Source organism: Cylas formicarius, unplaced genomic scaffold, assembly GCF_029955315.1.
Source record: "Cylas formicarius isolate icCylForm1 unplaced genomic scaffold, icCylForm1.1 PGA_scaffold_2__14_contigs__length_35257938, whole genome shotgun sequence".
NCBI lineage: Eukaryota > Metazoa > Arthropoda > Insecta > Coleoptera > Brentidae > Cylas > Cylas formicarius.
The window spans coordinates 4,673,833-4,694,760 of NW_026844319.1; the positions used below are offsets into that span (position 1 = coordinate 4,673,833).

The 20,928-nt window shown below is 34.8% G+C and overlaps 2 protein-coding genes and 1 long non-coding RNA gene across 3 annotated transcripts; all 3 read left to right on the plus strand.

Moving 5' to 3' along the window:
- The first annotated feature begins 739 nt into the window (after positions 1-739).
- Positions 740-4,300, plus strand: LOC132698088 (uncharacterized). The gene is made up of 8 exons (XM_060663949.1): positions 740-1,622; positions 1,678-2,023; positions 2,077-2,263; positions 2,306-2,615; positions 2,659-2,942; positions 3,073-3,336; positions 3,403-3,732; positions 3,785-4,300. Exons 1-8 carry the CDS (start codon positions 740-742, stop codon positions 4,298-4,300), a joined length of 3,120 nt encoding a protein of 1,039 aa, XP_060519932.1.
- Positions 4,301-5,013: 713 nt separating this feature from the next.
- LOC132698339 (uncharacterized) lies at positions 5,014-13,641 on the plus strand. Its single transcript, XR_009618362.1, has 4 exons — positions 5,014-5,125; positions 5,590-5,742; positions 12,808-12,995; positions 13,458-13,641. It is a non-coding gene; the product is annotated as an uncharacterized LOC132698339 (long non-coding RNA).
- A 2,560-nt stretch (positions 13,642-16,201) lies between these two features.
- Positions 16,202-20,336, plus strand: LOC132698089 (uncharacterized). The gene is made up of 3 exons (XM_060663950.1): positions 16,202-16,402; positions 18,000-18,240; positions 18,574-20,336. Exons 1-3 carry the CDS (start codon positions 16,202-16,204, stop codon positions 20,334-20,336), a joined length of 2,205 nt encoding a protein of 734 aa, XP_060519933.1.
- The last annotated feature ends 592 nt before the right edge of the window (positions 20,337-20,928 follow it).

A 20,928-nucleotide genomic window follows, 5' to 3' on the forward strand; every position in this document is an offset into this window, starting at 1 on the left:
TTTTTCAATTAGAACCGAAAAATCGGTATAATATCAGATTACTTTGTTGCAAAGGGGGCGAAGTTCTTCTAGGGCCATTGGGGGAATGTCCAAAAGAATTAAGTCAATTATTGACTGACAATACACCTCTTGCTGGCAGTTTTTAAATAACATCCGTACATTGAATAGTAATTTTGCCATGGCCTCCTATTCCTGGGGATGTTAATGTTGGGCAAGGGGCTTTTTGTTTTACAAGCAAGGGGCAAATTTATCACCACGCTCAGGACATCCCTCTAAATGTGCAGCATCGTGACGAGCCAATTAGAAATAATCAATACTATTTTCTTGATGTCGCGGAAGCGCTCGAACGTCGCAACGATTTTTTTGACGAGACGGGAATAGATCCACATCTTTTCCGGATCCTCGAGGAGATGTTGAGGCGCACGAACGTACTCGTCCAGAGTTATATTTGCATTCCGGAAATGATTCGAAAACGCATCGAACGTGACGGGCCAGACTCGGTAGCGAACATCATGGTGGGATTCAAAGGCAACACAATAGAGACCGACGGAATTTTAATTTACCTGAGAGCAGCTGCGAAATAGCAGCGGTATTTGATAACGATATACCGTTCGATGTTGATCCGCGAGTGTACCCACGACGTCCGCTTATAAAAAATAAAAATTTTATAAAAATAAAATTAGTAATTTGTCTCGTGGGTGTACCCGTTACTCTTCCCTCGAGGAGGGGGGGTTATGACATGCGTCTCAGATATGCGAGCAGACGAGACAAAAAAGTCTCGCTCCGGGATTTCTACCAGCACAGGTTGATGATACGTGACGAGACTTTTTCCATATTACACAATTCCGCGAAACTATTTCAACAGTACGTGGTTGACACGTACGTGAAAATAGAATCACAAGAGTTGTGGTGGTATCAGGCAAATCAACGTCAAGTTCGGACCACGTATTACAACCGCTTAATCGACTACGTGCGCAGGCGCGTAGCCGAAGCGGGACCTAATGCGAGGATCGGCCGTATCACCATCCTGCCGTCCGGGTTTAATGCTAGTTGTCGCGGACAGAACAAACTATACCCGAACGCTATAGCAGTCGTTGCCAGACACGGTAAACCCGAATTATTTATAACGATGACCTGCAACCCCCATTGGCCAAAAATTACTCGAAATTTAAGTTTTAATCAGCGCGTGGAAAATCGTTCAGAATTGGTGTGCCGAGTCTTCCATACAAAGCTCGAACAATTCATGGAGGATTTAGTCAAACAACAATTCTTGGGAATCGTCCGCACTTATAATTATTCGATCGAATTCCAAAAAAGGGGACTGCCACACGCTCACATTTTAATCGGGTTCGAACCTACGGATCGGATCGACGACGCGGAGAAGATGGACCGGATTCCCGACCGCGAAGTCGAGCCGGATTTGTACGGTGTTATGCGTGATTATTATGTGCACCGTGTCTGTGGTCAAGACAATCCGGCCGACCCGTGTACCAATTTGGGGGGTCACGTGTGTGCGAAAGGCTATCCAAAGGCCTTTCGACGCGACACCGGTCTAAATTTCCACCGTTTCGACGGAAGGCCGGAATATGCCCGTCCCGACGACGGTCTGTTTGCAGGCGCAGGCAATCGTTATGAAAATCGGCGTATCGATCGTGCCTTACAAATATTGTCATAAAGGACCAGATTGCATCACCATCCAAATGCGCGGGCAACATAATGAAGTCGATTGGGACGAGATTCGTAACTATACCGACTGTCGATATATCAGCTCGATGGAAGCGTGCTGGCGTATTTTCCAGTATAAATTACACGATCGTTCCCACGCCGTAGTGACGCTGCCCGTTCACTTAGAAAATGAACGACCCGTCACTTTCGATGAAGGTGACGACGAAGAAGAATTACTGACCCGTGTCGCGGACGCAACAAACTACGTGTCTAAATTGGTGGCGTATTTCCGTCTGAATGCGGTCGAATCCGAAGCACGGCAGCTGCGATACGTGGAGATACCCGAAAACTACGTTTGGTTTAGAGGAGAGGGGGAATAATAGCGTGCGCGTCAACATTGGATGACGAAAGGTTTCACCTACGTATTTTGTTACAACATTTACGGGGCGCCACCTCCTTCGAATCGATCCGAACGCTAGCCGACGGGTATATCGGTCAAACGTACCATGAAGCCTGCGAGAAGCATCGGTTACTCGCCAATTTTGACATTTACCGCAACGCGATGCGCGAGGTTTGCGATCGCGATTTGCCGCCGCGCGTAAGAAATTTTTTCGCACTAATTGTTTTAGATTCATTCGAGCGCCATCGGCACGAAATACCGGCCTTATGGGAAGAGTTCAAAAATCCTTACATAATCGCTGATCTCATAAGACGCGGTATTCCGCGGCCGATAGCGCTTCGCCGCGCTCTCATTCATATTGATCAAATCGTAGCGGCAAATCGCGAGGGAATAAACCTCAACGAGATCGGTCTGGACGACCCGGAAGCTGCTAGGGTCAATGAAGCGAACGCGTTTGCGGAAGTGCGACAATGCGCGCCGGCGTCAGACGAGCGCGAGAATGTGCTCTTGAGATTCGGGGACAGAGTGTGCGAGTTGAACGCGGATCAACGTACTGTTTACAACGCCGTTATTTACACTTTGTTAAAAAATAGCGGAGCGAATTCTGTCTGCCGGCGGTGCCCGTCTGATGGCAGTTGCGTGGACGGGCATAGCTGCGTCTTTACTTATAGAGGGGAGGACCTGCCCCCACGCTTTCCGTCTCCCTCTGGACCTGGACGAAGAGTCCACAGACGGATGGCCGGCCGAGCACGAAAGGTCACAAAACATTCGTCGAACCGACGTCATTCTTTGGGACGAGGTGTCGATGACCTCAAAGCATGCGTTGAACGCGGTTTGTGACGTGTGCGAGAACAATGTGGTTCCTTTCGGGGGAAAAGTAGTCCGTTTCGAAGGGTGACTTTCGTCAAACGTCGCCGATCGTGATGCGCGGTTCGCGCATGGACATCCTTGCAAACTGTGTCAAATCGAGTCAGATTTGGCGAAGGATGAAGGTGTTTTGTCTTCAGACAAACTTGCGCGTGCATCGCGCGGCACAGTTGGCGATCGAGGCGGCGGCTCATCATCCCGAAATGGTCGACTTGGAAGTCGCGGGGAACCGCATTCAAGAGTACGGCAATTGGCTTTTGCGTATGGGGGACGGGTTAATCGAGAGGGCAATTTTGTGCGACACGTTCGTAACGGCCGATCTCATCAAAATCGATAGTCATTTCGTAATGCCAACCATACAGGAATTGATCGAATGGGTCTACGACAGAGTGAATGAAAACGACGTCGGGGATCGCGGTAGATGACATTAATTTGCTAATTTTAAATCGAAAAATCATTGGTGGGCCAAGGTACACTACCACTCGGTCGACGAGTATGCCGACAATGCGGCGACCGAGGATGATGAATTTCACGTCTCTTTGGACGTCGTTCATCGGATCTCGGCGTCCAACATTCCGCCACATGAGCTCGTGCTCAAGACGGGAGCGGTTGTCGTCCTTCTTAAAAACCTAGACGTCAGGCATGGACAGTGTAAAGGCACGAAAATGATGATTGTGCATCTCGGCGACGACGTTTTGGAAGTCAAGTTTCTATCGGGTCCCCGCAAAGGGGAAACCATCAACTTGTCTAAAATTGAAATCACATCGAGCGTTCCGCAAGTTCCTCGCCCGATCAAGAGAGTGCAATTTCCCATGCGGCTGGCATTCGCCATGACGATCAACAAAAGTCAAGGACAGACCTAATTTGCCAAGCCCTTGTTTCGCGCACGGACAGCTTTATGTGGCCTTCTCTAGGGTGGGGTCGTCTGAAGATGTGTGTGTCGTGATCGAAAACACGGCAAATCAAGCCGCTTTCAGACGCAGAGACGGAGTTAAATTGACGCGTAACGTCGTTCACTCCAACATTTTTAACAACCCCGAACCACTTCGACAACGGTTATCCTGGAATCCTACTCGTGCGATTATTGGGGGTCAGGGTGAAGTCGTGCTTCCGGCACGCACGTCACCCTCTCCACCAACGTCTAACGAACCGACCAGTACTTCGTTCGAACAAGACGACGATTTTTTCGATTCACTAGATTTGACCGATATTATTATGGACGTACTGAGACACAGACCCACACCCAGGATTCTTCTGATCCCCAGGCAGTACGATAATGTCGTGGTCAATCCATATAACGATCGACAATTGTTTGAACGAGTCTCGCGCGATAACATCGGGGACAACCACGACATTATCCTCAGTTGACGTGCCATCACCGATTGTGACTTAATTTTCATCCCGATTTAGACAATTTTTTAACCAAAATCACGACATTTCCATTTCAAAAGTGAACTTAAAACTCTTTTCTTCAAATTTAATATATTTTTTTTCAAAGTACACATTTTCACGTTCGTTAATGCTGCCGTTATAACAACAACGACATTTACTTATCATCAATATTGTATATCTTCAACAAATAGTTTTTTTTATTATTACAACCTTCTTATTGTTATTTCACTCTATGAATTTCACTTTTTTATTCAATATTTAATTACCTTTTTCACAGTTTTCTTTTAAATTAGTCGTTGTTGATTATATTTGTTTACAATAACATGTTCATATTTCTCTCGTAAAGCAATTTATATAAATTATTTTTTTTTAAATTTTGCATTATATAACTTCATTAAATTTTCTCAATTCAAGAAATATTCTATTATATAAATTTTTAAATCAATTGCCCCTTAGTTTGTAAGTTCATTGCTGAATTTCTTTTTTATTGCAACATATTGTTTAATGTAAAACAATTCAGCAATGGACATTTTTTTTATTTATTTTTTTTCATATCACTCTCTATAAAGCGCATTATTAACTTAATTTTAAATTTATAATCTCCGATATAACGATTTCAATTCCACTCGGTTTCTCTATATTTTCATTTCAAGTTTTGGTAAAAAATAAAAAAAATGTCCATTGCTTACGTTTTTTTTCGTTGGAAGAACAATTGAAAAGAAACGCGCTAGGCAATGCTGATGAGTCTCAACAAAGACGAAACATTTTTTTTATTATTCCAATGGGCATCTACATTGTCAGGTGAGTGTTACATTTCATAATGTTATTTATTTAATAATTTAAAAACAAATATTATATGTTACAGCGCGTGCGTGCGTCAAATCAAATACAAATTCAAAGTTACAAATTCCACCGATAGTCTAAATTTAGTTAACACAATGAACTGTTCCAAAAAAAACTGTTCCAAAAAAAACTATTACCTAAATGAAAACTAGATTTTAATTGAAAATATTCTCTATTACATCAATTATTTTTCTTCTTAAAACGTTACAGTTGAAGAAAAGGGTAAGAATAACGACAATAATTTAGATCATTCTGAACAACTTTCAAACACATTTACCAATATATGTCTAAATGTCGTCACCAAATTAGTTAAAATTACAACGCTTTTTTAAAATTTCGTGCCACACTATATAATTGTACAATTTATGAAATTAGCGATAATAATATTTCAATTGTAATATTAACAATATTAAAAATTTAAGATTTCTAACCTCATCGTTAGTTGTGAGGTTATCCGATACGATGTCTACGATAAGAACAAATGCCGATAAATTACAAGATACTCGTCGATCGTGCGAAGAAGGTGCTTCGAAAATTCGTTTCAAGCAGAAAGAACTACATTTTACATATAACAGGTATTTGATATAATATATATTTCAATTCGATACGATATTAATAACGTTTAATTCACTCTCATTTCATTTTTGAAGATTACGGGATCCAAAAATTTATATAAAAACAAAATTACGTACAACAATGAGATGTTTTGTCATGAAGATTGGTTGGATTTCAACTTCAATAGTTATTGTTAAATGCAGATGAAAGTGCCTCGTAAAACTTCATACCATTGCGGAAATTATCATCAATTAATTATTAACAAAACAACTGCCAACAACTTTTAAAAAGATTATCCTAAAGAACTTTGCACAATTGTTATTACAAATTCAACTACAAAAATATCACTTAATAAAAATATCACTCAAATAAATAAATACTAACATATCCAGTAAATTTCTACCATGTTTATATAATAAATTATAGATGACATGAGCATCTAAATATAACAAGTAAGTTTTTAATAAACTCATATCGTAAGTTATATGTAGTATTTTAATATTAGAAAGTTTAATAGTTGCTATAATATTTTTATAAAATTAACTAGGTAATAGGTTATTTTTACAAAACAAATTATATTTTTCCTTCTATTCAAATTACACAATCTAATTTTCCAATATCTTTTATAAAATGTAAAATTTAACTTAAAAAAAATAATAATAAAAAACTAATTTTCATTAACAATACAATTATGAAAAATGCCATTCACTTTCCTTTTCCTTAAAAAAACAAAATAAAACTAATTTCAGTTTTCTTATATTTACATCATAGTTTTTAAAATGAAATATTAGTACTTCACTGTTTAAATTATTTATGTATTTTCTTAAGCAACGTTTCTTTTTAAATTTACAATTTTGTATTTATTCTTTATTTATGTAGATGGACAACAAATCACCATGGACAACATAATGAAAAGAAAAAAAAAGTTTCAGTGAATAAATGTTATCAGAACTGTCGAATTAAGCAAGAAATTCATTATTTGGATAAACAAATTTTAGTTTAACAAGTAAGTCTTTAATATTTATGTTATAAAATATATCAAATTAAAATCAATAATTATTTTACATAGTATCGTATATTTTCAAGCTGAAAAACAAATATATACAAAACGTAAATCTACGCCATCTATCAAGCAATTTCGGAATTACAGATTCCTTTTTACTTCTTTAAGAAAATAATGTAAAACAATATCAAAACATCATGATGAAATCAACAAAAATTGTAATGTCTTTCCATCGTATATAATTATTTTATTTGTCAAATCAACAATAATAATACATAATCCTAATTGTAATATTAATAATGACAATTTTAAATTTATGACGTCATCAACAGTTGTGGGATTATTTGATGCGGTTTTACAATGCCCATCCGAGTTTCAAACTATGGTAAACGCGAACAAAGTTAAACATAGAAAATGTCAAAATGAGTACATGTCGACGAATTTTTAAATTTGGGCATGTCGTCGTCAATCGCGTGAAAAATGCATCACTGGGGTTTATTTCCAAGAGAAACAAATACGTTTTACAAATTAAAGGTATTTAATATAACATTTTTAATTTTTATACGATATTATTTTCCATAACCTCTAATTCATATTCGTTTTGTTTCCGATGGTTACAGGATTCAAAAAATTGCAGAAAGAGAATTGATACAAGAACTAGATGTTTCACTACCCCTAATAACGAAATAACCAAATATTCGTTTTATTTATTTCGGAAACGCAAAAAAAAGCTGACGTCCCAGGTATGGGTTTAGACCATTGAAGAGCCACTTGAGAGAGCTTCAAAATGACGTACTACTCAATCACCTTGAAGCGGTCGAGAATGTGTAAAACTACCCCCAATAATAAAATAACCAAATGTTTATTTTATTTATTTCGGAATCGCAAAAAAAGCTGATGTCCCAGGTACATAATTAGGCCATTGAAAAACCGCTTAGAAGAGGGTAGTTTAACAGCAAAATTTATCATCAATGAGTTATCAATAAAACGACTTCTGATAACTTCGAGAGAAATTACCATAAGAAATTTAAATAAACCATCATTGCCAATTTGGAAAGAAAATTATCCAAGTAAAATATTATTTGGATAAATGGATATAAACACAGGTAAAGTTTTATCATGTTCAAATTATAAGTCGTAATTGATATTTGATATAAAATTAATTTTTCATATAATTTTTCAAAATTATTTATACAATTCAAGTTAGTTTTATTGTTTTTGTCAACATTTACATGAATCACATATATGTGTAAGTATTTCAAATAGACGATTTTCAATTTGTTTCCCAAAATTGCATGATAAATTTAAAATATTTTATTTACTCTTTTGACGGTAAAATTTTTTTCATGTTGTAATCCTGCATCATTAACAATTTCTCTATAAAGAATGCCTTCAATCAGTTATTGAACATGGACCGACTGATAATTTCATTCAAAAAATTACCATCACCATTTTACAAAGACTTATATCATCTAAAAAAAAGAAATAATTAAAAAAAATATATTTAAATGAATGAATGAAAACATGATGATGATAATTAATCTTAATTTTCTTTTAATATTTATATTATTACTCTTAATATGAAATATTAGTGTTTTAATGTGTTTCATTTATTTATATATTGCTTAAAATTATTCAAGTTTTTTAAATTTTAATTTCCTAATATTTCTTTTTGAATGTAAAATTTTCCATTTATTTCTCTCAATGGAAATTTAAAAATTATTATATATTTTTAAGTGGACAATAAATTACTACCGACAACTTAGTTATAAAGAAAATCATTCATCAATTATAAAAAAAAAAGAAAACAATTTTATTAAATAAATGATCATTGAAACTTTGTAAGTATTCGTCGGATCATCCAAGAAATACTTCATTTAGGTACAAATTTCAATTGAACAAGTGTTTTTTATATTCATTTTATGTAACATATTATATGTAATATCTACTACTACAAAATCAATAATTACTTTATATAATTTTTAATATTTTCCAGTTTAACACAAGAAATGTAAAATATAAATCCACACAATCTATCAAACAAATTCGGCATTATTTACAGATTCCTTTTTATTTCTTTTAAGCAAATAAAGTGACGACAAGAAATGAAATAAAAGAAAACTATAAAGAATAAAATATCGTTTATTAAAAAAAAAAATTCAAATGAATATCATATACGATATTAAAAATATTCATTACTACATAAATTACTTCCCTTCCTGAAGTATTATAATTAAGAAAAAAGTAAAAAAAACAATAATAATGCGGATAATTATAGATTATTTTTAAATATATTTTTCGAAATATTTTTGCATTTTTGATGTTTCAATATCTTAACGAAATTACCAAAAAACTACAATAATTTTCTAATATTTCATCGCATGTAATTGTCTAATAATATTATATATAATATCAAATAATTGCCTAATTCGTGAAATTAACAATATGAAATATATTCTAACTTGAAATTTGTAACGTCATCGACAGTTGCGACGTTATCCAATACGGTTCTGCAGTGCCCTTCCGAATTTGAATCTATGGTAGACACAACCACAGTGTTGCCAACCCTACAGTTTTAACTGTAGATCTACAGTTTTTAGGACATTCTCTCAGTTTTTAGTTTAAGCCTCGAAATCTACAGTTTTCTACAGTTTTTATGCAAGATGCTAGCGTCATCTATTTTATTTGTCTGTACACTAAGTCAGCTTCAGGTAAACCTGCGCACCGAAAGTAATGGTCAGATGATATTTTAATAGATGGCGTTAGTGGTAGGTCGTTCCGGCAATATTTTACCGACATTCTCTATGGTTTGCTTTTTTTATTTTTACTGGGGAATCCCCGTAACTGCTTTGTCGATATAAAACAATAATTTATACGTCATTATCTAGTTCATTCCTTATCTGATTAGATTCTTTTTTATTATGTGACGTTGTGAGTTGAGCAAATATTAACGAATATGCAAAGTTGCAGTGATGAGTCAGATGTTGATAAATCCCCACGAAGAAAGAAGAAAGTTATGAGATATGAGCAAAAATTTGTTGACTCTTGGCTCAATGACGAAAATTTTAGTGGATGGCTCGTAAAAAGTAAGAAAGGTAACACTTATTTTTACTGCTCTGCATGTGACTGTGATCGCAAATGCGGAATTCAAGAATTGATTCGACATAAAAATTCATCAAAGCACCTAGCAAACTGTAAAAAAATACAAAAGCAACCTAAGCTCACATCTTTGTTCCCATCAACATCAAAATCACAAGATCCACAGCAAATGGCAAAAGCCGGCGAAATTAAACAAGCATGTTTTATTGCGGAACATAACCTTGCATTTAATGTTGCCTCACATCTGACTAATTTAATAAAATCGGTGTGTCCAGATTCAAAAACTGCTGAATATATGTCTATGAGCCGAACAAAAGCAAGAGCCATTGTAGTAAATGTGACAGGAAAAACCGCTGAAGAAAGAAATTCCATACAAGAGGAATATGTTCATGTTCGGTGGGAATAACTCCATGATGACTAATTTAAAGAATGACATACCTAATCTTTTCACCATGAAATGTATATGTCATTCATTTGCGCTTTGTGCATCTCGCGCTTGTGAAAAATTACCGAGAGGTCTAGAAGATTTTTGCCGTGAAGTTTTCAATCACATCCAAAATTCACCTAAACGCATCGGTGATTTTAAAACTTTTCAGGCGTTTACAAATATAAAACCACATGAAATATTGCACCCCGCACAAACCAGATGGCTATCGTTGAACGATGTTGTAAATAGATTGCTGGAACAACTGCCAGCTATAAAATTATATTTCCAATCAGCAGTGTTTACAGATCGTCTACTTTCTGCCCAAAGTATTTTAACAAAAGCCATGGAACCTACAACCGAATTATACTTGGAATTCTTGCGATTTGTTTTACCAATATTCACAGATTTGAATAAAGAAATGCAAACAGAAAAACCAAAGTTGTACTCATTATATAATCAGGTCTACACAGCATATGTGACAATTCTAGAATGCTTTATACAACCGGTTTATTTAGAACTGACAGAAGAAGAGATAAACAAAACCAAAGATATATTAGATGCCAAAGAAAAGAAAATATTAAGTGTTAATGTAAATGACGAGCGGATTCATTTACCGTTAATGGAAACATATGTTGGAGGAATGGTACCAAATTTAATTAGATTGAAAAAAGACACTCAAGAATCGGACGACGATAAATTGTCAACTTTTTACGGGAAATATAAAGAATTTTACATTGAGGCATTAGTCCAAATCAAACAAAGGTTTCCTTTCGATGATAAAGAACGTCTGGCACTGAAGTGTTTACAGATGTTGAACCCACAAGCGACTTTAGGTCATGATTTGACCCAAAAACGTATAACTTCAATTTCTGAGATGCTGTATTATTTCCCAGGTATTTGTATTTGTATTTGAAAATATAACAGAATTACATAGAGAATGGAGAAATCTGCGTAATACCAATTTAAATTTTGATAAGACTGATACGCCTAATGTAGAGGAATTTTGGTGGAATGTTTCCAAATTAAAAAAAGGCGACGGTTCTGCAAAGTTTCCACTATTTATCGACTTTAACCAGAAAGCTTCCATGTTTGCCGCACAGTACCGCTACGGTAGAACGTTTGTTTTCGAGCATTAATGTTATGAAAACCAAACTAAGAAATAAACTTTCTACGACCACAATAAAAGGTACCTTGCACACAAAGTCAGAAATTAATAATTGTTTGGAGTTCAATGTGACAAATGACCATTTTAAAAAATTCAATAAAAATATGTACGTATTCAATAAAAATAAAAATGAAACGCAAAATCAGGAAGACTTAGAAATTGAAAATAACATAGTAGCTAGTGATACTTGAAATGTTACATTTAATTTGATTAACATTTTGATAATTATACGAGTTTTCTTATTTTTAATACCCTCCATATAATGTATTCCATTCATACAATTATACAAAATATAATATAACATAAAACTGTAGATTTACTGTTTTTTAATTTTATATTTACAGTTTTCTACAGTTTTTTTCAAGCAAATCTACAGTTTTACTCTATGCTGGGGTTGGCAACACTGCACAACCATATTCGAACACGAAGAAGAGACGTAGAAGACGCCGAGATGAGAACATGGCTGCAAATTTCAAAATTTTGGAATATCGTCGTTCATCGCGCAAACAATACATCGCGGGGATTTATTTTGAGAAGAAACGGAGATATTTCACACATAACAGGTATTTAATATAGAATTTTAAATTGTTACGCGACTTAATTTTTTTTAAACTTTAACTCTTTTTCATATTGTTTTAGGTGATTAGGATACCCAAGAAATTACGCAAAAGCAAAACAATACAGATAATAAAAAAGTGAGCATACTGAAAAATATTTGATATGATTCAACAACAAGGTGTTTAGTCATAAAGAATGATTCCAATTCGGATTAGATAGTTTTCATCAAGTACGAGTGAATATACCTCGTACAACATAAAAATTACCCCGAGTTAGTTATCAAAGAAACAATTGTAGACAACTTCTAAAGAAATTGTCATAAGGAACTTGCCAAAATTGCCATCACCGATTTGAGATGAATATGCAAATGAACAACAAACCATCATTGACCATTGATGATCACTTTTATGAAGAATGTCTTTCACCATCCATCCAAAAAAAAGCCGTTGATAATTTCATCAAAAAGATACCGTTGTGGCCCTACAAGGACCGATGTCATCTAGACGAGAATTTTCCAAGAAATAGGATACTCAAATAAAAAGATTCAAACGTACCAAGTAAGTTTTAAATACTCATATCGTTTATTATATGTAGTGTTTCATATTAAAAAATTAATAGTTTATGTAATGCTTTTATGAAATTGATTAAGTTACTTAATTATTTCTATGAAACTAACTTTTAATATATATTGAATGATACTTAAATCGTTTATACGTTTTGTTAAACTATTTAAAATAAATATGTTTTAATTTCTTAATATCTTTTATAAATTTTAAAATTTTACATTTATTTCTTTCAAAAATAAACATTTTAACTTTATTATGTTTGTGCAGGTAGACAACAAATCATCATCGACAACTGAATTATAAAGAATAGCGCCAATCAGTTATCGGAAACGAAATCCTTGACGATTTCACTCAAAGGATGATCATTGAAACTTTACCAAGAATCATCATCATTTAATCAGAAGAAAATCATTTGCGGAGTATATCACTTCAATAAATAGATTTAAATATAAAAAGTAACTTTTTTAAACACTTTAAAAACAATATATTTATGAACATATTTAAAAAAAATTAGTAATTCTCTAATTGAAATATATAAACTATATAAAAAATATTATTTGAAAATTTTGTCATTCATATAAATAATTATCGACTTATAAAATATATTTTTTATATAGTTATATGTTTAATTATAATATCAATATTGTATTAATTTTTTTTCAAAATCACGTAAATAAATTTAGTTATTCTTTATTTTCCTTTTCAAGTTAAATAATACTTTCTGATACGATATACTAATATTTAATTTATTTATATATACTGTTTCTTTGTTTAATCAAATATTAACGCAGTCATTAACTTATTTTCATAATATTTTCGTTTTATATGTTCACAAATATTTTAAAATAAAATTTCATTTAAATTTCAATCTGTTTTTTAAAAGTCAAAATTCAATTTTTCTATTTATTTTTATTTAGATAAAGGAAACCCTCACTATGCAACGAGTCATCTTGAAGACTACAATCAAACATCTGACGGAAACCAATTATTGCCTGTTGGACATCAAGAATATTCATCAACCATTGAAATAAAGATAACAACTGTACGACACGAATCAAGGAAACAATTCAAACAACCTACAAGTATGGAAGGAGACATAACAAGGACAGGAAAATATTCATTGGAAATAAGGTGCGATATAAAAATAGAAAATTAATGTAAATTGTAATATGCGGTTAAACGATTTGAAATGTATATTTATATATCGCATAATCAAATGTGATTGTACAATTACGATTCATTTACAAGTAATTTTATTTTAATTATTATGTTACAATTTCTCTCCTCTTACAAACATATTATGAAATGAAATATTAATAATTACAATTTATTATTTCAATCTTTTTAGTAATTATTTGTGTTTAACTTTTTTAATATTTAATATTAAATTTTATTTATAAATCTTTTAAAATATTTTCTTATCTGTATAGTGATCAATAATCAGTTACTTAATATTACTAAAAATCAATTTAAACGTTACTAATCTTTCGACTTTTGATATACTACAAAGTTTAAATTTTTTGAATATTTCAAAATTATTGTTATAAAATGTTTAAATAATAATATATAATAAATAAATTATTTAATAAATTATTAACAAATAATTAATAATTAAATAATAATGCATAATTGCATATGTTATTAATATCTTTCATATCATAATTTCTTCATTTCAAAATGTATTCATAACAATGAATATAACAATTTGTTTTTTTGAATTCAAATTAAAAAAGAACATAATCGAATGATAATAATAAGCATAAATATCGTAACGATTTCAATAATGAAGCGGGAATAAATTGACATCTTTTTAAAAAATTTGAAAAATTATTAAAATACTACAAGATACAAATTTATATTTGCATTTGAATTGATTCGGAAACGTATCGAACGTAACGCGTCAAATTCAATAGCGAATATCGCGGTGGATTTCAAAGATAACATTTTAATTTACTAGAAAACTATTACAAAATAACAACAGTATTTAATAATGAAATTCCATTTGATCTAATCCGTTTATCCGTAATTTTTTTCAAATATGCAATTTTACACTTTTTGTGTTTGTAAAAAATAATCGTGATATATGTTTTAATTACATGAACAGATTATTATTATTATTATTATTATTATTATTATTATTATTATGTATTTTATTATATGATGGCCGAATCGTGATGAAAAATCCTCCCCTCTCTAAATATACCCCATCGTGACGAACCAATCACAAATAATCAATATTTTTTTGTTAATATCGCGGATATGGGAATAGACCCACATCTTTTCCGGATTCTCGAGGAAATATTGAGGCGCACGAACTACTCGTCCAAAGTTATTTTCCATCCGTAATTTAAATTTAATTATCTGACCGTTAACGTCTTTTCAAATTTTGCAATGTATCAATGCCCGTCGTGTAATTATACCGATTCGAAACATGTTATTGGATGAATCGGCAACGAATAGACATTTTGGACAAACGTTGTGCGGATTGCGAGTGGTTTTACATCGTTTACCACCAACATCAAATCGCGTTTCGAGAACCCCGAGAGAGGGATACATTATTTTACGTGGTTTTCCTGTCATCTTGCCACCTTTGTTCCCAATTGAGGAACGAGAGATACCACCTATCTCTCAACCTCGATTGGAAGTCGCGTCGATGGAAGACCAGCCGCAACCGCCCCAAGTACAGACAACAACAACAAATTCTACTTCGTCGTCTGTCTCTCCAAATTTGCAACGATGCGACAACCGTTTCATGTAGAAATTCATTCGTGCGGACCAATGACAGATATTTGCCGTTTTTGCAGCGTTTTGTTTTTTCAACTAGAACCGAAAAAAAGGGTATAATTTCAGATTACTTTGTTGCAAAGGGGGCGAAGTTCTTCTAGGGCCATTGAGGGAATGTCCAAAAGAATTAAGTCAATTATTGACTGACAATACACCTCTTGCTGGCAGTTTTTAAATAGCATCCGTACATTGAATAGTAATTTTGCCATGGCCTCCTATTCCTGGGGATGTTAATGTTGGGCAAGGGGCTTTTTGTTTTACAAGCAAGGGGCAAATTTATCACCACGCTCAGGACATCCCTCTAAATGTGCAGCATCGTGACGAGCCAATTAGAAATAATCAATACTATTTTCTTGATGTCGCGGAAGCGCTCGAACGTCGCAACGATTTTTTTGACGAGACGGGAATAGATCCACATCTTTTCCGGATCCTCGAGGAGATGTTGAGGCGCACGAACGTACTCGTCCAGAGTTATATTTGCATTCCGGAAATGATTCGAAAACGCATCGAACGTGACGGGCCAGACTCGGTAGCGAACATCATGGTGGGATTCAAAGGCAACACAATAGAGACCGACGGAATTTTAATTTACCTGAGAGCCGCTGCGAAATAGCAGCCGTATTTGATAACGATATACCGTTCGATGTTGATCCGCTTCTACCGCCATTGGGGGAATGTCCGGAAGAATAAAGTCAATTATTAACTGAGAATACACCTCTTGCTCGACAGTTTTTGAATAACATCCGTAAATTGAATAGTAATTTTGCCATGGCCTCCATGCACGCTACTATTCCTGCGGATGTTAATGTTGGACAAGGGGCTGTTTGTTTCACAATCACGGGGCAAATTTACCACCACGCTCAAGACATCCCTCTAAATGTGCCGCATCGTGACGAACCAATCAGAAACAATCAGCAACGATTTTTTTGACGAGACGGGAATAGATCCGCATCTTTTCCGGATCCTCGAGGAAATATTGAGGCGCACGAACGTGCTCGTCCATAGTTACATTTGCACTCAAGAAATGATTCGGGAACGCATCGAACGTGACGGGCCAGACTCGGTAGCCAACGTCGTGGTGGGATTCAAAGACAACATTAATGAAGATCGAGGAAATTTTAATTTACCAAAAAAGTGCTACAAAATAGTAACAGTATTTAATAATGAAATACCATTCGGTGTTGATCTAAAAATATATCCACGATACCCGTTTATCGATCATCAATATAAAATCAGTAATTTTTGTCAAATATGCAATTTTAGAGTGTATATATTACTTTTTATTTCCAAAGAAAACAATCATGATATATATTTTAATTATATGAACAAATTGTTATTATTATTATTACTATTATTATTATTATTATTATTATTATTATGTATTTTAACTTATAATCTCTAAATTGCAATGAAAATAATGAAATCAATTGGGACAACATACGTAATTATATAAATTAAAATAAATATTTAAAAAAATAAATAAATATATTCATTTAAATAAATATGAACAATTCGTTATATTTGATGCAGGATTCCAGTCGGAGTTCAACGAGCGAACGGATGATATCCCGGAATATAGTGTCATCACATTTTTCCATCCGCGAATCAATACGTGAGAATATATATATGTATATATATATATATATATATATATATATATATATATATATATATATATATATATATATATATATATATATATATATATATTACAAATATTTTTAATTATGTGTATAAATTTATAATATATTTCTGCTTAAATGCATTCCATTCTACAACTCATATACAATTTAGTCAAATAACAGTTATTATTGTCCATTTTTATTATTATTTACTCCCACACTCTAAATGTTTTTCTAAAAAATTTTTAATAGATTTTTTAAAAATTAAATATTATAAATAAATAATATAATAAACAATAACTAGAACGATAATAATAACTAATTATAATAAATATTGTGATAGCAAAATACTTTTTTTTTACTATACTATACTGAATAAATTAGAAACAATATTTAATTTTGATTTGTGAAAATATATTAAAAATTAAATATAATAAACAATAAATATAATGAATAATAATTAATAAAATATTTTTATACTAATTATTATTAATAAATAATAATCATATTAAAAATAATAAATACACATTATAATAAAAAATTTCATAGATAATTAATATTTTCATTAAAATTCAAATTAATATTTAATATAATTTTATTGTTTCAAATTTTATAAATTTTGTATATTTTTTCAATTGAAACCAATCACTTTAATCATACCCGTTAATAGCGAATTGCGTATTATCTCTAGAAATCAATTGAGAGGCCGCCAATCTTTAAAATTTCAACTTCGATTAAAAATTATAATACGGCGTCTTAATTTTTTCAACATCCGCGATTTAAGTATTATTATTATTATTATTATTAATTATCCGACCTTTAACATCTTCTCAAATTTTGCAATATTTCAATGCCCGTCGTGTGGTTAGTTTTGTTAGTTAGTACTGTACACGTTACTCTTCCCTCACGGAAAGGACGGTTATGACATTGTGTATCAGATACGCGAGCAGACGAGATAAAAAGGTTTCGCTCCGGGATTTCTATCAGCACAGGTTGATGGTACGTGACGGGACTTTTTCCATATTACACAATTCCGCGAAACTATTTCAACAGTGCGTGGTTGACACGTACGTGAAAATAGAATCGCAAGAGTTGTGGTGGTATCGGACGAATCAACGTCAAGTTCGGACCACGTATTACAACCGCTTAATCGACTACGTGCGCAGGCGCGTAGCCGAAGCGGGGCCTAATGCGAGGATCGGCCGTATCACCATCCTGACGGCCGCGTTTAAGGGTAGTTGTCGCGGACAGAACAAACTATACTTTGACGCTATGGCAGTCGTTGTCAGACACGGTAAACCAGACTTATTTATAACGATGACCTGCAACCCCCATTGGCCACAAATTATTCAAAATTTAAATTTTTATCAACGCGTGGAAAATCGTCCAGAATTGGTATGCCGAGTCTTCCATACAAAGCTCCAACAATTCATGAACGATTTAGTAAAACAACAATTCTTAGAAACCGTCCCCACTTATCATTATTCGAACGAGTTTCAAAAAAGAGGACTGCCACACGCTCACATTTTAATCGGGTTCGAACCTACCTAAGATGGACCGGATTATATCTGTACGGATCTGTACGGTGTTGTGCGTGATTATTATGTGCACCGTGTCTGCGGTCAAGACAATCCGGCCGCCCCGTGTACCAACTTGGAGTCTCGCGTGTGCGCGAAAGGCTATCCAAAAGCCTTTCGACGCGATACCGTTCTAAATTTCCACCGTTTCAACGGAAGACCGGAATATGCCCGTCCCGATGACGGTCGTTTTGTCATTTTTGCAGGCAATCGTTATGATAATCGGCGTATCGTGCCTTACAACCGCTGGGCTGCGATGAAATATCGGACTCACATTAATTTTGAAGGGGTCGGATCTTTTGCCTCTATCCGATACCTGTACAAATATTGCCACAAAGGACCAGATTGTATCACCATCCAAATGCGCGGGCAGAATAATGAAGTCGATTGGGACGAGATTCGTAACTATACCGACTGTCGATATATCAGCTCGATGGAAGCGTGCTGGCGTATTTTCGCATATAAATTACACGATCGTCCCCACGCCGTAGTTACGTTGCCTGTTCACTTGGAGAATGAACAACCCGTCACTTTCGATGAAGATGAAGACGAAGATGAATTACTGACCCGTGTCGCGGACGCAACAAACTACGTGTCTAAATTGGTGGCGTATTTCCGTCTGAATGCGGTAGACCCCGAAGCACAGCGGCTGCGCTACGTCGAGATACCCGAAAACTACGTTTGGTTTAGAGGAGAGGGGGAATGGCGTGCGCGTCAACATTTTAATAAAATCGTGGGAGTTATACGGGAAGTATCCCCGTTGGATGACGAAAGGTTTCACCTGCCTATTTTGTTACAACATTTACGGGGCGCCACCTCCTTCGAATCGATCCGGACGCTAGCCGACGGGTATGTCTGTCAAACGTACCGTGATGCCTGCGAGAAGCGTCGGTTACTCGCCAATTTTGACATTTACCGCAACGCGATGCGCGAGGTTTGCGATCGCGATTTGCCGCCGCGCGTCAGAAATTTTTTCGCTCTAAGTATTTTAGTCTTATGGGAAGAGTTCAAAGATCCTTACATGATCGCTGATCTCATAAGACGCGGTATTCCGCGGCCGATCGCGCTTCGCCGCGCTCTCATTAATATTGATCAAATCGTGGCGGCAAATAGCGAGGGAATAAACCTCAACGAGATCGGTCTGGACGACCCGGAAGCTGCTGGCGTCAATGAAGCGAACGCGTTTGCGGAAGTGAGACAATGCGCGCCGGCGTCAGACGAGCACGAGAATGTGCTCTTGAGATTCAGGGACAGAGCGTGCGAGTTGAACGCGGATCAACGTACTGTTTACAACGCCGTTATTTACACTTTGTTAAAAAATAGAAACAGCGTAAATTCGGAGAGTGCGTTGCGATATTTCCACCTCGACAGGGCTATCGTTGCGGGACTGGAGGCGGACGAGACGTTCGTCAATAGAAATTTATTTTTTGTTCACGGGCCCGGCGGAGCTGGCAAAACTTTTCTCTATAACGTAATCGCGGAGCGAATTCTGTCTGCCGGCGGTGTCCGTCTGATGGCAGTTGCGTGGATGGGAATCGCTGCGTCTTTACTTATAGAGGGGAGGACCTGTCACCACGCTTTCCGTCTCCCTCTGGACCTGGACGAAGAGTCCACGGTCGGATGGCCGGCCGAGCACGAAAGGTCGCAAAACATTCGTCGAACCGACGTCATTCTTTGGGACGAGGTGTCGATGACCTCAAAGCATGCGTTGAACGCGGTCGACAGGTATGTTTGTGACGTGTGCGAGAACAATGTGGTTCCTTTCGGGGGAAAAGTAGTACTTAGTTCGCGCATGGACATCCTTGCAAACTGATCACGGATCAACAATTATACGACAGAATATCTCGTGGCGACCGTCCCGGAACATCGAGGACTACCACGACATTTCCATTTTAAAAAAAATATTCACACCCTTTTAAATTTTTTCCAAATTTAATATTTTCTTCAAAGTACACATTTATACTTCGTTAATGCGTTCGTAAATTTAGTCGTCGAAATGACTCGACTCCCATTCCAAAAAACTGTTACCTACATGAAAACTACATTTGTAAATTAAAAGATCCTCTTCACATCAATTGTGTTCGTTCTTGAAACGTTACAGTTACACAAAAGGGTAAGAATAACGATAATAACTCCATCGTATAAACTTATCTTTTTCTAAAGCTTCACGAGTATGAAATACATCCAAATCACGAGCCAAATCATATTCTGCATCACTAAACTGCACTTTAGCACCAAATAACTTTTCCATACTGACCTCGAAGTAACGGGTGGTTAAATTGTAAGGGCCGATATTGAATGTGAACCACACCTAAACTCCAAGTTTTTTTCCGAATTTAATTTGACATTTCTCTATTTCAGACTTACTCAATTTGAACCATGGAGAGATACACAATCCAACAACG